The 14833-nt window shown below is 48.5% G+C and overlaps 1 protein-coding gene across 10 annotated transcripts in view; it reads right to left on the bottom strand.

Annotated features, from left to right (window-relative positions):
• Positions 1 to 14833, bottom strand: part of DIP2B (DIP2 acetate--CoA ligase B (putative)) — a 54635-nt gene that overhangs the window by 3627 nt on the left and 36175 nt on the right. For all 10 annotated transcript variants that reach the window (XM_085041344.1, XM_085041345.1, XM_085041343.1 and 7 more), the window contains 25 exons: positions 14671 to 14773; positions 13620 to 13684; positions 13040 to 13133; positions 12390 to 12509; positions 11708 to 11822; positions 11000 to 11139; positions 10660 to 10796; positions 10268 to 10348; positions 10014 to 10141; positions 9174 to 9288; positions 8012 to 8213; positions 7553 to 7662; positions 7352 to 7432; positions 6700 to 6823; positions 6209 to 6330; positions 5585 to 5696; positions 5287 to 5396; positions 4403 to 4533; positions 3703 to 3871; positions 2592 to 2762; positions 2056 to 2117; positions 1876 to 1933; positions 1250 to 1324; positions 969 to 1146; positions 282 to 405 (listed from right to left, as the gene is read on the bottom strand). In XM_085041344.1, the coding sequence (XP_084897470.1) occupies positions 282 to 405; positions 969 to 1146; positions 1250 to 1324; positions 1876 to 1933; positions 2056 to 2117; positions 2592 to 2762; positions 3703 to 3871; positions 4403 to 4533; positions 5287 to 5396; positions 5585 to 5696; positions 6209 to 6330; positions 6700 to 6823; positions 7352 to 7432; positions 7553 to 7662; positions 8012 to 8213; positions 9174 to 9288; positions 10014 to 10141; positions 10268 to 10348; positions 10660 to 10796; positions 11000 to 11139; positions 11708 to 11822; positions 12390 to 12509; positions 13040 to 13133; positions 13620 to 13684; positions 14671 to 14773 (2927 nt within the window). The remainder of the gene's footprint in view (positions 1 to 281; positions 406 to 968; positions 1147 to 1249; positions 1325 to 1875; positions 1934 to 2055; positions 2118 to 2591; positions 2763 to 3702; positions 3872 to 4402; positions 4534 to 5286; positions 5397 to 5584; positions 5697 to 6208; positions 6331 to 6699; positions 6824 to 7351; positions 7433 to 7552; positions 7663 to 8011; positions 8214 to 9173; positions 9289 to 10013; positions 10142 to 10267; positions 10349 to 10659; positions 10797 to 10999; positions 11140 to 11707; positions 11823 to 12389; positions 12510 to 13039; positions 13134 to 13619; positions 13685 to 14670; positions 14774 to 14833) is intronic.

Raw genomic sequence — 14833 nt, forward strand, 5'->3', positions numbered from 1 at the left:
GCACTACCTGTGTGATACAGGAACTCAATGCTGCTGTCACCAACTCAGAACTCTTTACACCCAAGCAAAGGAAATCATCATTTCTATGTTGAACTAAGGCTTGGGAGGAAACACTGAGTCTGTTCTCATCTGCAAATGGGAAATCGGGTGCATGACTTGCTGATGGCAACACAAAAAACCTTGCATTTCCCTATTTTTTTTCAGACAGAACCCTGCACCTTTGCCTAAACTGCTACATTTCAGCTGGGCCAGGATGCCTCCACTCCTCAGGGCTGTTTTACCATTCAGCAATGCTCCTGTGGGTTCGGGACACCGAGGTCTCGATATCGATGGGGTGATACCGCAGCCCCCGCAGCTCCAAAGTCTCATCCAGTGCTCCCACAACATACAGGGCATCGTGGCGCTCTGGGAAGAGAGGTGAGGAGGTGTAATAAATGGTATTTAGATATAACCAAGTGTCTCTTGTGTAAGCTAAAGAATCACAGAATGCTTTGCACTGGAAGGGACCTTAAAGCCCATCCAGTGCCCGCCCTGCCATGGGCAAAGACACCTTCCACTGTCCCAGATTGCTCCAAGCTCCATCCAACACTTCAAGGGATGGGGCAGCTGCTCTGGGCAACCTGTGCCAGGGCCTCAGCACCCTCACAGGGAGGAATTTCCTCTCGATGTCCCATCTAGCAGCCCTGCCCTCTGGCAGTTTAAAGCTCAGGATCTCACCTAAGCAGGGCAGAGAGACAGAACGCTGCCCATGCTGGGGGCTCAGCCCAGGCTCGGGGGGTTCCTGGGGCATGTCCAGCTCTCCCCCACCAGCACCTAAAATCCTTATTTTTTTAAGGATTTTAAAAATAGGGCTGCTCCCTCTGCTCATCCCCAGCCTGGATCAACACTGGAGGTTGCCGTGACCCAGGTGAATTCCCCTGGGAATGCTGCAGGTTGCCCAGGTCCCTGTGAGGTGTGTGCAGCCCCACCTCCGCTGGCCGCCGTGAGCTCCGTGCGCCGCACGAAGCCCAGGTACCCCGTGCGAGCCCAGAGCGTCTGCGCCGCGTCCCCGAAGCTCAGGCGGGTGTTGAAGTGATCGGCCTGAAGGGTCTCGTTGTCATAGATGGTGTAGTAGCCACTGGCCGTGTGGGGACTGTTCACCCAAATCTGCGCAGGGAGGGGAAAAGGGTCAGATCCCAACGCTGCCCACCTGGAGCATCTGCCCAGGGGTAACATGGAGCAGTCCCCAAGGAGCAAAACCTGCACTTACCTCCCCAAGGTGAGAATCTCCCAGAGGCCCTTTTGTTTCTGGATTGACAATGACCACTTTGACTCCAGGCAGAATCTAAAGAGCACAAGAAGGAATGTGTAATTCCTGTTGGATTATCTTCAGCACAACAAAGCACACAGGCTGTTCATTCAGGGCAGGATTTCACCCATGGACATCACAAACAGGGATAAAACAGGCCAGGACAGGTACAGCGAGGCAAGATCAGGGTACAGATGTATTCCATGACTCCAGGGCCACACAGGTAAGATGTTCTGGGCTCATACTTTTTGCTAGACCTTGATTTTGAAGAATTCAGTTAAAAAACTACTGTGAAACCTCTTTCTGTTAGTCCATGAGGGAGTAAGAGCAACAGTAAATCCCAAATGCAGGCTGACTTCAAGGATACCAGATCCCACACTTCTGATATGGTTCATTTACTGCAAACAGGACCAATTTCCCCAATAGCTCCAACAAAACACACTCCTAAATCAATGGGTAATTCCTTACAAATCCAGCTGACTTTCCAGAGGGACAGTGTAACCAAGTGCCATCCCCTCCCATGCCACAGGAATGTCCTTCCCAGCTACAGCACTTGAGCTGTGGGAAGGGAAGAGACATGGAATTACCTTCCCAGATTCAGAAAGCAGCAGGCTCTGTGGAGCTCCTCGTTCCACCAGACGGACTCTGAAGGTAAAGAAAACAACGTCAGGGAAAAAAGTGTTGAAGTCTCTGTAGTGGTGCGAAAGCTTAGCACCACTACATGGTTTTATATAGTTAATAAATTGGTTTAAGTGAACTTACAGTACCTGTCATGTCTTAAGGATTTCAGGTCTACATACACCGTTGTGGGATCAGGCCCAGATGTTCCCTGAGGAGTTAATCGTTAAAAATCATTGATGTATTTAGAGCAGTTAGGATAACATCTGCCTAACATCAGAAACATTTCCAGGGGTTTCTTACAGCAGAATTCATGTTCCCCCACCTTTGCAGCTGCACTAAGGGAAACCCTTCAGTAAGCAGGTAACTTTCTGGAACACCTGTGTGGGAAGGAGCCTTGGAGAGGGGGGAGACGCCCCAAGCCCACTGAGCCACCATCCGGGAGCAACCAGTCACTGTTTATGTGGGAATAAAGAGCTCTAATTCATGTTTCACTTGTTTGGAGCATCTGTGATATGATTTGGCAGCTGAAAACGAGAGAAGCTGCTTCAATCTTGTGCCAGTTGTTCTCTACAGGGCAGATGTTAGGCTTCAGCAGAGTGTGCAGACAGGGAGTGTGGAATACAACCGAGCCTGAAATCTGGAATCTGATGCCAGTGACAACAGGGGCCCTGGGAAGGGTTACCTGTAAACAGATGGCCACGTTGACCCTTGAGCCAAAGGTGGTGCTCACAGCTCGGGATGACAGCCCAATGTCTTTGAAGAGTTTGGAGAAGGAATGAGTGAGGGAAACCCGCGGCCGTTCCTCTGCCACCACCACACAGGTCCGGACACAGGACAGGTTAATGCCTCGGGCCTGCAGACAACACACGAGGCAAAGGGCTGCAGGTGTTCATCTGTCCACTCTCAAGAAGTTACATTTGCTTCTTATACCTTGGAATTACTCAGGAAATACAGGACAAACCCTGTCCTTGTATGCCAAGTTACTTCCCCTTTTCTGATGCTATTTGTAACTATAAATTGTGTCTGACCAGAGCCTGGAGATGCAGCCAGAGCAAGACATGCACTGACCGTGCTCCCTCCTCTGCCCCAGCTCTCAGCAGAGCTGCTCAGCTGAGATTACACCCCTGAGTAACTGCTTAAATAGACAAAAAACAAACCCAGGGAGAGTAAAGTCACCCACAGGGATTGCACTGAGTCTTCAACAACACTGGGACCTGAATCCATTATTATTCCTATGGTGAATGCCCTGAGCAGTACCAGGCAGGAGTTCCCATCTGCTGCTCACCTGGTGACACAGTCCAGGCACCTGCAGAGCTCTGTGCCACCCAGAGAAAAAGGCTGAGCCTTGATCTCACAGAGCCACTACTCCAGGAAACCCCAGGGAAAAAGCCACCTCAGGCATGTCATGGAGCTATTTTTTTCCCTTCTCTCATCTCCAAGGAGAAAACACCTCCATTGAGCAGCTCTCCTGACATGTGCTTTCCATCATGTGCTGGTCTGAGCCTCCACTGCAGACTGTTACATAAGGAATCTGCTGCAGAGCAGTGCTGGGATCCTCCCTGCTCAGGGCTGTCCTGACATTCTCTGACAGGTGCTCCCTGCACTGCCAGAGCTCCCCTCGTTTCCAATCCTCTCCTATCCTGGGGCTGCAGTTTTGGGGATTTGCTTTTGGAGCACCTCTGGCCTGGAGATACATGCAACAGGAAAATTTGTATTTAACAATCATATAATTTTGCTTTACTACCAGAGTTTCCTTAATTTATGTAACATAATACTCAGGAAATATTTCTTACCTTTAACATTTCAACTTGGTTTCCAAGTCCCTTTGTACACAGTTCCATGACTGAATAGGAACAGAAAGTGTCCCTTATTTTATACTGGCTGACAGTAGATAACCAGAGAAAAAGATTGGATTCCAGCTCCATAGGAGGAATTAAAATTGACTGATGTCCAGAATACACACTGTGAAGAACATTAAGGGAGAAAACATTTTAGTGTAGCTTGTAGTCGGCTTTAAATTAATATTTACTGTATTTGCACATTACACTCCTGCTAGTCCAAAGGCAGGTTGTGGGACTACAGCTGAAGCAAACTGGAGCAGCAGCATTTTAAAAATTCAACTTACTGTACAAGAATAACAATTTATCCACACACAAACACACACTGACAGTGAAGGAAGAAAACTGGCTCAATCCCACACAGAACAAAACCTCCCTTATTGCAACATGTAATCAAGGAAGAAAGGGAAGAGAAACATTCTGAAGCCAGGAATATTTGGCAGCACAAACACATGTAATCAAGATGGGATAACATCTTGCTAATCTGCAGCAAAAGGGAACATGCTGTTGTCAGTTCCAAGACAAATTCCGCCCCTTACTGTAAATTAGTCATTTTGTAATGCCAACACATCTGTAATTACATCCAGAACGGACATGTTTCCCATTTATAACCAGCCAAGAGTTAATCTGCCCTTTTTACCCCAGAAAGTCCTACCTGCAAAGGCACCAGAGCACAAATCCCAGCCCGCAGTAGGGGTCCAGACAAATGGCAATCTGCCGGGAGGAGTAGAGCTCACACTGGAGCTTGATGGCCCTGCAGAGGCCATTGACCGCAGCGTGGGACATCTGCAACACAGGGGACACTGCTGGGACCCCAGGGATTCCCCACCACAGGCAGGTGAGAGCAAAGACAGGTTTTGGAGAGGTGAAGGCAAACCCATGGTTTGGCTCCTGAGCATCCACAGCAGATGCAGGGACTGTGGAGCCCTGATACCAACAGTGATACCAACAGTTAAACTTGAAGCTGCAGCTAGTTGAGTTCCACCTCAATTCAAGGAAGAACTTCTTCCCATGGAGATGGCAGAGGACTGGAAAAGCTGCCCAGGGTGGTCATGGAGTCTGACTCTCTGGAGACATTCCAAATGCACCTGGACATGTTCCTGTGTCACCTGCTCCAGGTGACCCTGCCTTGGACTGGGGTATCTCCAGAGGTCCCTTTCGACCCCAACTGTCCTGTGATTCCGACTGCAAACAGACATGAGCATTAACAACAGTCTAAGCCTTGCCTTTCTAGTTTCTGATCCTCTTTTCCACAGCTGTGTTCCTATTCTGCTCTTGGTGGGGGCCGGCAGAGCTCAGAGCTCTGCTGCTCTCCAGTGGGAGGCAGCAGCAGAATTCCTGATCCCACCGTAGAGACCCATTTTCCTCCATGGCAGAACTAACTCAGTTCAGACTCAGAACTGAAGTCCACTGCTTTGTTAGAAGAAAATCAGGGTCTTTGTTTAAGCTACAAGTTGGAGGTGGAGGTCAAGGGGAGGTGGCTCAGAGGAGCAGGCAAAGGTAAGACATGAATGCCCATCTCCTAACCCTTTACTGTACCTTTACTCCCGTGAGCATGCCTGTTGTGGAAACACTAAAATCTAGATATGCCAACATTTCAGGTGTGGGTGGCTTATAGATCTGGGCCAGACGCTTCCTGGGCAAGTCATCTGTGCAAGAGAAGAACAAACAGGTTAATTTTGGTTTCTCAGTGAATAAGAGCACATCTTGGATAGCTTTTGTAAATATTCAAACAGATTTTCAAGAGCCACCCAATGAAATGTGGGACAGTCCCTTTGGAAGTCACTGGTCACCCCTGCACAGAACTTCAAGAAGCCTCTTGGTCCTGGGAGCTCACCTGTGTCAATGATGGTTGGCCAGGTTTTCACATCCACAGCACCAGCTGCCTCTCTGGACTTGAGCAGCCTCATCAAGGTCTGGGTTGTGAGGATACAGGCAGCTTTGCTGACCTGCAAAGACAAAAACTCACTGAAACAGAGACAGGAGAATGTCCCAGCAGCACTGCCACTGCAGAGACTATTTATCATCTGCAGCCAGTTTCTTTCAGCAAACCTGAATTCCTTCTTCTGGCTTTTGGACACTCTGCTCTGCTTTCCCTTCACTGCTTTCCCAGAGCAGCCCAGCCTACACTGACCCCGTCAGAACACCTAGAGCAGGTGAGAAGCTGACACAGCAAGATCCAGCTTTCTCCCCATGGTCTCTCCTGGTTACTGGGCTTGGGAAGTGATTTAACTGCGGGATTTGGATTTGCCCAGCAATAAGGAGTATCAAGGTAAAATTCTGGGTGGCAACATCATGTTGGTGTTCTCAGAAAGCACCTGCACTCCGTGCATGAGGAGAGGAGGTTCTCTCTGGCATTTTATGAATGAGAACACTGTCCCTCAGCTCCAAGATGTGCCTCAATCCCTCTCACACAGACAGCATGAGGTTGGTGACCTGAGGCTCCAACCCTGTCACTCACCTCCACGATCATCCTCACTGTGGGCAGTGTTGCCACGAGGCTCTGGGCATGGGGTGGCCGCACGGTGACAGGGACACAGCCCGAGTACAGGCAGCCGTAGAAGGCCGTGATGAGCTCGATGCCTGCAAAGACACAACAGCTGCACTGGGGGACACTGGGGAGGGCAGTGTTGCTCCTGCAGGCATCGGTCCCGTTGGATAAGGGGAACATTTCCACAGCACAGGTAGGCAACATCAGCAGCCCTGTACCAAGGGCAGCATGAGGAAGCTGAGAGAGCTTGGGATAGGCAATGGGTAAAGTAAAGGAACACCACAGGAAACCATCTCCATCATACAGGAAAAGAACATCCTAAGTGTCAAAAGACTTAAGAGTCAGTCAAGACACACCAGTGAGCACCTCTCACTAGCACTGAGCATCTTTCCTATATTTCCAGATCCCAGAGAGATTCCAAAGAAAGCCCAGGCTGTATTTCCCCAGTGGGACTCACTCACCAGGAGGATAAAGAAGCACCACATTGTCTCCTGCATTGAGATGGCCTTTGTCACACAGCACTGATGCAATTCTCTCAGCCTTTTTGTGCAGCTGAAGGCAGGTGGCTGTGCACACAGTCGTTCCCTTGAAAGGAGACAAAAATGCTCTACACAGGGGCTGGCACAACACAAACTGGCTGCTGTTAAATAAACCCAAGCTTGCTGGCTAGCAGGAGCCTATAGCTACGAGTTATCTCTACCTAAAGGCTGCTGGCACTCAGTGAGCCACTCATCCACTACGGTATCAAAGGATAGAGATGGAGTTAGATCTGCTCTAGAATATTCTACCTTCCAGAGAGTCAGTTCATGTCTTCTTGCACCAGAACCTTGCCAGAATATACTCAACAGGGATACACCATTAACTGGTGTACAGGAACCAGTGGGACCTACAAACACGCTCAGTTTTAAAATGAAGCGTCGAACCGTGAAAGTCATTTGCTGAAGGGACCTACAGAGTCAAAGGGTCAAGTTTTAAGTTACAAATCTATGGGCAAAATCTGATACAGAGGCTAAAGTGAGGCACTGCAGAGAGCAAAAGATTTTAAAGACAGTCTCCAACTTGCACTGGGTAACATGTGGATCTTAAAACCCAACAACTCAGCACTAACTGTACCTTGGCATTCAATAAAAGGAAGAGTGGGTGGTCAGGAGTCGCTTGAGCTCTCCACTGCAAAACCTCTGTCAGGAACTGGTGCTGGAAGAAACAGGCAGGAATTCAACACCAGCTTCTCCTTCAGTGCTTCCCTCTGCTGCTCTGCACCCAGCTGGAGGGGAATGCCTTCCCATTCTCCAGTTGTCACAAACACTGATTTACCTTTTTAACTAAATCGTTGTCTTCTATTTGACCCAGATCTCTCCCAGAGGCTTGAGCGATTCGCTTTCCAGCAACCAGGTTCCCCACCATCACAGAGGCAGGGCCCACACCTGTGGAGAGACATCAGCCCTTTGGGAAGGAGCAGAGCAAATGTACAGAGAGTCTGCAGGATCCCACTACTCCTGGGCAGGGATGCAAGAGAGAATGAAGCTTCACTGATGGTGTTCAGCAGGCATTGTGGAAGAGAGGGAGAATCCCAGTGAGTTCAAAGATTAGAATCAAAATTCTAATGTAACAAACACATGCAAAGGGAGGCTTAGAACATGCCCCAGCCACAGGGCACAAGACAGGCTCTGGTGCCCAGCATGTGGGACATGAAGTGGGGACACTCCCTGGGTTCCTGGGGCTGAGGCACAGAGCCCCAGTTTACCAACACCAAACAATAGGGGTTCAGGTTACCTGGCTGTTTCTGCCTGGGCTTTGGCAAGTTTGTCACACAAGTGTGAGGGCACATGAGGATGTTGCAGGGGTGCAGAGAGCCCTCCAGAAAGTGCTGTTTGGTTTGGGAGATGTGGATCCCTCCCAGCGGAGTTTTTGGCAATGTGTTGGCTGGCACAAGAGCAAGGCAGTAAACACCCACTTGGTGAATGCTGTCAATCGCCTAGGGAAAGGAGAGATGGTCACTGGAATGCTGGCACTGCTGGACACAGTCTGCTGCTGCTGACTGCACTGACATCCTGCAAGGCAAATCCCTGGACTGTAAGGTGCCGGAGGAGTGAGTCAGTTACTGACATCTCATTTCACCTCTGCACCATCAGACAGCCTGGAGTGCTGGGTACATCCCTACCTTTATAGCCAATTTCATAGACACCAAATCCATTTCTAAATCTTTCATGACCAAAATCCCAAAATATCCACAGCTGTCTGATGAATCACATGATTCTGATCTTGGGATTGTATCCATCTGTCTCCTCTGATCCATCACACTCTCTTCCCTCCTGCCCGCCTCAGCATTCAGGCATCTGATCCATTATTCAGAGCAGCAGGTACTTCCCTGATTCTCCACGCCAGCTTGCACACTTCACTCCCTGAATGTCATTACTGGAATGACACACAAGCAATGCAGGCAGCTCTCAAGGGAAGTACTTGCTACTCATTCTTTTAGGACCACACTCATTCAGCTGTTCTGGCCTTTCCCTGATCACTTTGCTCCCTGCTGAAAATGCATCTCCAAAGGGAGGCTTTAAAGCCAAACTTTGAGCTCCACATGATGCAGACTAAAAGCAGAATTCCAAAGCTTGAGCACAGATCTGTGCTTTGCAGTTCTGAGAGGTGACTGCCAGAGGCACTCTGCTTTCCCAGGACCTTCATGGAATCCCAGACTGGTTGAGGAATTTCTTCCCAATATTTAACCTAAATTTCTTCTCTTTCAGTTTGAAGCCGTGCCCCTTGTCCTGTCATTCCAGTTCCCTCAGGACACAACAGAACAGCTTGGACACAGCAGGTGTACCCAGCTTGCAACCCTGCATGAACACCCTGTGCCAAGAGGGATATAAACCTTGCTCTCCCTCCACTGAGGCTGTGCCACACCCAAAACCAGCACCATTTCCCCCGGCTGTACCTGCAGCACCCGACTCATCCACTGGAAACTGTCCTCCTCAGATGCATCTGGCCTCTGCTCTGCCACCACCACGATCCTCTCATCATAGAACACAGACACAGAGAACACAGCAATCCTAAGGAAAAGGGCAGAGACACACTCCAGTTTCACTCCTCGGAAACAGGAGGCCAAGGAGATATTAAAGACACAACTTGTTAAAATAAACAAAAACAATATGGGGCAAAAACAAGAGAAAAAGCATCACAATTAACATTCAGTCAAAAGGAAAGACTGAGAGGAATTTAAGGGGTTAATTCTACTTTCTGATGAAATTTCTACATGGCACAGTCCCCTGTTCTCCCAACCTGCTGTCACATTCCTGTTCCAACCTCTGGCAAAGCACCAGTGAAAGGAGATTTAAAGGCACCTACATGAGGGTTTAAAATCTCCCACTAAGTCTCACAAACACGAGATCCAGCCCTGCCTGAGGATCTAGAAAATTAAATCCACAACTGTTAAATAAAAATCAAATATCTTTGGACATTAATGAAACTCTTCCTTGCTGCACCAGCCAGCAGCTAATGACTAAACTCTGCAGAGACAGTGAATTAAAATCTCCATGTGGCTGGCTTATCTTGTCACTTGATTCCTTTCCCTAAAGCACAGACTTGATGAAAAGCCAGGCTGGACAGTGGGAAAAAGATCTGTGTTGGGCAGGATCAGGGCAATTACCAACTAAATCAAAAATATATTTACTTCAACTGAGCTACCCAAAGAGAAATCCAAGGAAGTACTAAAGCTTCTGTTTCACTTTATTACATGCAGCAGCTCATAGGGAGGGACAAGGTTTCTTGTGCTGACCTTCCTCTGTAAACTGTTTTTATTGACTCCACAGCCAGTCCAGTGGCTACAATGTCGTCAGCGTTGTGCCTTCGGCCGCTCACTGTCAGCAATCCGTCCATTTTCCCAACCACAAACACTAAACTGCCCTGCAATACAAGAAGGCGTCTGTGAGGAACTCACAGTGAGATCTCCTTACACACCCTCTGTCCCCAAAAGCTTTTCTCTGAAACACTGCAGGCCAGAGCAACGCAGGCTCAAACTGCCTCACTTACAGGTCCAACAAATCCCAGCAAGCCAGAACGCACGAAGGGCACTTCGCCCACCGGAGAGCCAGAGGAGTTCACGGGGATCACCTGCAACACAAGGGAGGACATTGGAGGCCAAGTGGCCTGAGGATAGAAAAACCTTCCCTACCCCAAGAGCTGCACTTTGCGTGAGTGAAGGGAAGAGGGTAAGGGGACGGAACACTCGGTACAGCCGTAGTTTTGGCAGTGTGGGAGATGTTAATGGAGGGAATTATGAGTATCTCTAACTGCAAGGAGTTTTCCACTGCGTATTTTTAAAAAACAACATTAACACTTCAGTTACAAACACAAGAGGTTATACAAGACCACCAGTTTTACACAGGAAATGGGGCAAGAAAGATGCATTCTGCTAGACATACCTCAAAAGTATTCTTTGTCACCCCTGCCAGCCCATAGTACATCATTCCTCCTGCTCTGGAGCTCACACAGATTTCACCAATCTCGTCTGTTTTACAGAGCTGGGGTGGCCCATCAGGTTTCACTATACACATCATGCCTAGGACAAATCAGGCTTTGTTAAAACAGCTCCCAAACTTTGCCCTGTGTGAGAACTGACACATCTAATCGTGACAGAAGGGACTGAGTCTGGCACTGCCCCATATCCCACATGCCAAGGCTGATAAAGCAGAGAACAGTGACCCGTTCTGCTCCTAAAACATCCCCAAAACGGTTTCACACAAGCCTCCTGCCCATTTTTACCTCCTGGCATCACATGCCCGACATCCTGAACAGTGAGAGCAGAGTTTTTATCTTCAGTGTTGACCCGAATCACACCAAAACTCAGCCCGTTCATGGACAGGATGGCTCTGCCTGGCAAAGGGGCCCCAGGGACTCCAGGCCTGGGAAGGATACAAAATCAATAAAATACACTCAGTCAGGCACCCAGAGATGGCACAGCAACAGAAATATCTGTATTCAGTGTCTCTGCTTTGCATAATCATTTCAAACTATGGCAGTAGGGATGCTCCACACAAAGAGCCACGTTTTCAATCCCTAAGGAACTGTGGGCCTGGGCAGTACAGCTCCTTTGCTAGCTCATTATCTCACCCCATGGCAAACCCCAGCTCCCAGGCCAGATGATTGCAGGGCTGTTCCTTACAAAAGGCAGCAATGAACAGAATGAGAGTATAAGAATGTCCAAATAGACTCAAATTTCATCTCAGATTCAGATCACCTCCCAAGCTGTGGAAATCAGAAGCAGTGCTCGGGCACTGCCGAGCTGTCACACACCTCAGATATCACTTGGATCTCAGGAGGGAGTTTAACAGCTCAGCAGCTTGAGTACCTGAGCGCACACACACACACACACACACAGAGTAAATGTCAGAGGAGTTTATTACATGCTTAAATCAACTATGACCAACCCAAGTGTGAACAAAGCCCAGCCTGGATGACTCAATCCGTTACCTCCGGATTGCAACGGTCATCGCTTCAGGGGAGGTGGCACAGGGACAAATCGCCTCTGGTTTGAGCCCATGGCTCTGAAACAAGCTCAGGAAGGCATCACAGGAGGAAACAGACCCTAGGAAGAAAGAAAATATGCTACTAGGACTTCACAGAATTTTATTTCATACCCATCTACGGGGAAGGGTCAGGAGGAGGATCTGGGAATCTACAAGAAGGCAGCCTCAAGTTGTGCTGAGGAGGTTTAGGTTGGATATTAAGGAAAATCTCCTCATTCAAAGGATGGTCAGGCATTGGAACATGCCCAGACTGGATGTCCAGACACTGGATTCTGCCCAGAGCAGTCAGTGGTGAAATGAGCATCTCTGGAGGGATTTAAAGGCACTACTGGGGACAGGGTTTAGTGGGAAACATGGTGCTAGGTTAAGGGTTGGATTCGATAATCTTAAAGGTCTTTTCCAGCCTGAACAATTCCCAGATTTTATAAACATTGCTCCCCATGCAACTCTCCCTTTTCCTACTTTGCAGGATTTCTCACAACCCACAGGATGGCAGCATGGAAACTCCTTGTCCTGTGCCCAAGTGCCACGAGGCAGAGCTCTGCCCCAAATAAGAGCTCCTCCAAGGAAGCTGATCCTAATCCTAGGGCACAGAGAGACCTGGGAGAGGAGCTGAGGACACTCACAGGGGTTGGCGCCGTCGGTGACGATCAGCATCCGCAGGGAGCTCAGGCTCACATCTCTTTGGTCCCGATGGGCCATCATGGCCCAGTGCAAGTCTCGACACTTCACTAAAGCAACTTTCGCTGCAACCAACACAGAAACAACACTTCAGGACAAATCAAAGCTTTCCAAGAGTTATTTTCATTTGGATACATAGCCTGAGATCCTCAAATGAGAGAGCTCTCACCTAAGCAAGGAAGTCTTAATTAACTGAGACTGCAGTAACAACAAACCCAACACACAATGGCATCTGCTGTGGCATCCAAGCCACTGCCACCACCTGAGCCAGGGTCTGTCATCATGGCAGCTCCTCCTCCAAAGGCCATAAATCATTACCACCCTCCAAAAGCTCCCGGTGAAGCCAGGGATCAAGGGCTCTGGCTGCACTCTACCATTTTCTTGCATTCATAAAAGAAACCGGGTCCAAGTCAAAAGATCCCCATCACATTCCCCAACACTCACATGGCGTTAGGACTTTGTGCACAGAAATAAACCAGATTTTGTTCATATTTAGAAATAAAAGGCAAAGTCCCCTATCCTCCCAAACTGTCACATTCCTATTGCAAACTCTGGCAAGTTACCAATGCTGAAGTCACAGATCATCCTGAGTTACCTTTGTGGGCATGAACTCTCTGCACCCACGAGAGAGGGCAGGTTTTCATCACAGAATAGGGCACGCTGATAGTGTGCAGCTTGTTCATTACATTCTGAAAAGCAGGAAGAAGATTGTTAGGAAAGGAAGCACAAACCTTTCATGGAGTAGAATCAAGAGTCACCCTCAGCCCCTATCAACTTCCACCCCATCATGAATTCACAGAAGTTTAGTTAGGATGATTCTGTCATTCCCCAGAGAATTGCAGATCTGGCAGGGAGAGGAATGGTTGGTTTAACAGGTAATTGTCCACAGCCATGGTCTCAAATGGTACTGTTAGCACAGAATCGTGGAATTCTGGAATGGACTGGGTTTGGGAGGGACCTTAAAGATTGTCCAGTGCCATCCCTGCCATGGGCAGGAACATCTTCCACTGTCCCGGGCTGCTGTCCAACCTGCCTGGTCTGGGATGGAGCAGCCACAGCTCCTCTGGGCAAACTATGCCAGGGCCTCACCACCTTCATAGGGAAGAAAGTTCTCCCAATATCCCATCAAATCATTAATTTCCCATTATGGAGAGTTCTGGAATGCTTCAACTCACCGTTAGAATGCCATGCCACAGCCCTGCATCCTTCTTAAAATCCAACACATTCACTATCGTTTCACCTGGGAAAAGAAAGTTGCAGTTGTCAAGTGTAACGTGCCAAGACAGCTGTGCCCATCATTTCTGCTGGAATCTGTGCACAGATGAACCTGTCACTGCTCTGTCAGACCAGCTCCTCAGGGCCCCCACAGCGAGCCCAGAGCCTGCTCGATTATCCGTGCTACTGATCAGAGCTCCCTGTCATGCAAGGTAACAACTGCACATCCATTGCCGAGCAGCAACACATCCAGAAAGCTGCAAGGAAATCACATTCCAAGCCTGTAACGTCCATCAGTAGAAGAGGAAGGGTCTAAAGCTCATTATGCACGAGCAGCGCAGGGAAGGGGAGCAGAGAACATCATTCAAGCCCTGACTCCCAGCACTGATGGGAGCTCAAGTGATGGATTCTAAGAGGCAAACTTTGCATTTTAAAGCACTGTGACCTACTATAAATAGTTTCACTCATGGATGTAGGAATTAGCTTGATTTACAAGCCAGACCAAAATAAAGCATAACCTACAGCAAAACCCTCTGGAATACCACCAGCATTTTTCAATCTCCATTTCTGGGTTACCCAAAAAACCTCACAGGACCAGAACAGTCCCAGTGGCTTTGGTATTTACACACTATCAGGAACAAAAACTTGGGAAGACCTTTCCATGGGCCATCAGTACAGAGAGGGAACTCGAACTCGCTGGAAAAAGCTTCATTTTTCATTCATTTGCTCCACTTTTGGCTCAACAGAACACACTCAGTAACTTCACAGACATAACATAAATCCCACTTTTTATTCCTCTTCATTATGGGAGTGAAAATGATGCTGTTTTGGATGGCAAAACACAACAGCTAATTTTCATTTTTGGGGGGAATTAATCCACACTTTCTACTTTTATTTATTTTTTAAGGCAAATATTGGTTGCTCAGAGACAACTGTTAAATATACGAGAGGCAACCACTGAAAACTATGTCCTTGACTCTTCATTACTGTGGTGTTCTGTACCTCACCCACCTTCAGAGTAGTTGCAGGCCTGAGACAAGGCTTGGCAGTGAGCCAGCATGGCCACGCGGGACACGGTGACACCCATGACACTGCCCTCCTTGCTGGTCTTGTACTGCACGGGAGAGAAGACAGTCAGGGGGGACTCTGCATCCCACGCAGGAATCACATTACG

The sequence above is a fragment of the Lichenostomus cassidix genome, chromosome 29, assembly GCF_008360975.1.
Source record: "Lichenostomus cassidix isolate B80296 chromosome 29, HeHo_3.0, whole genome shotgun sequence".
In the NCBI taxonomy this organism is placed as follows: Eukaryota; Metazoa; Chordata; class Aves; order Passeriformes; family Meliphagidae; genus Lichenostomus; species Lichenostomus cassidix.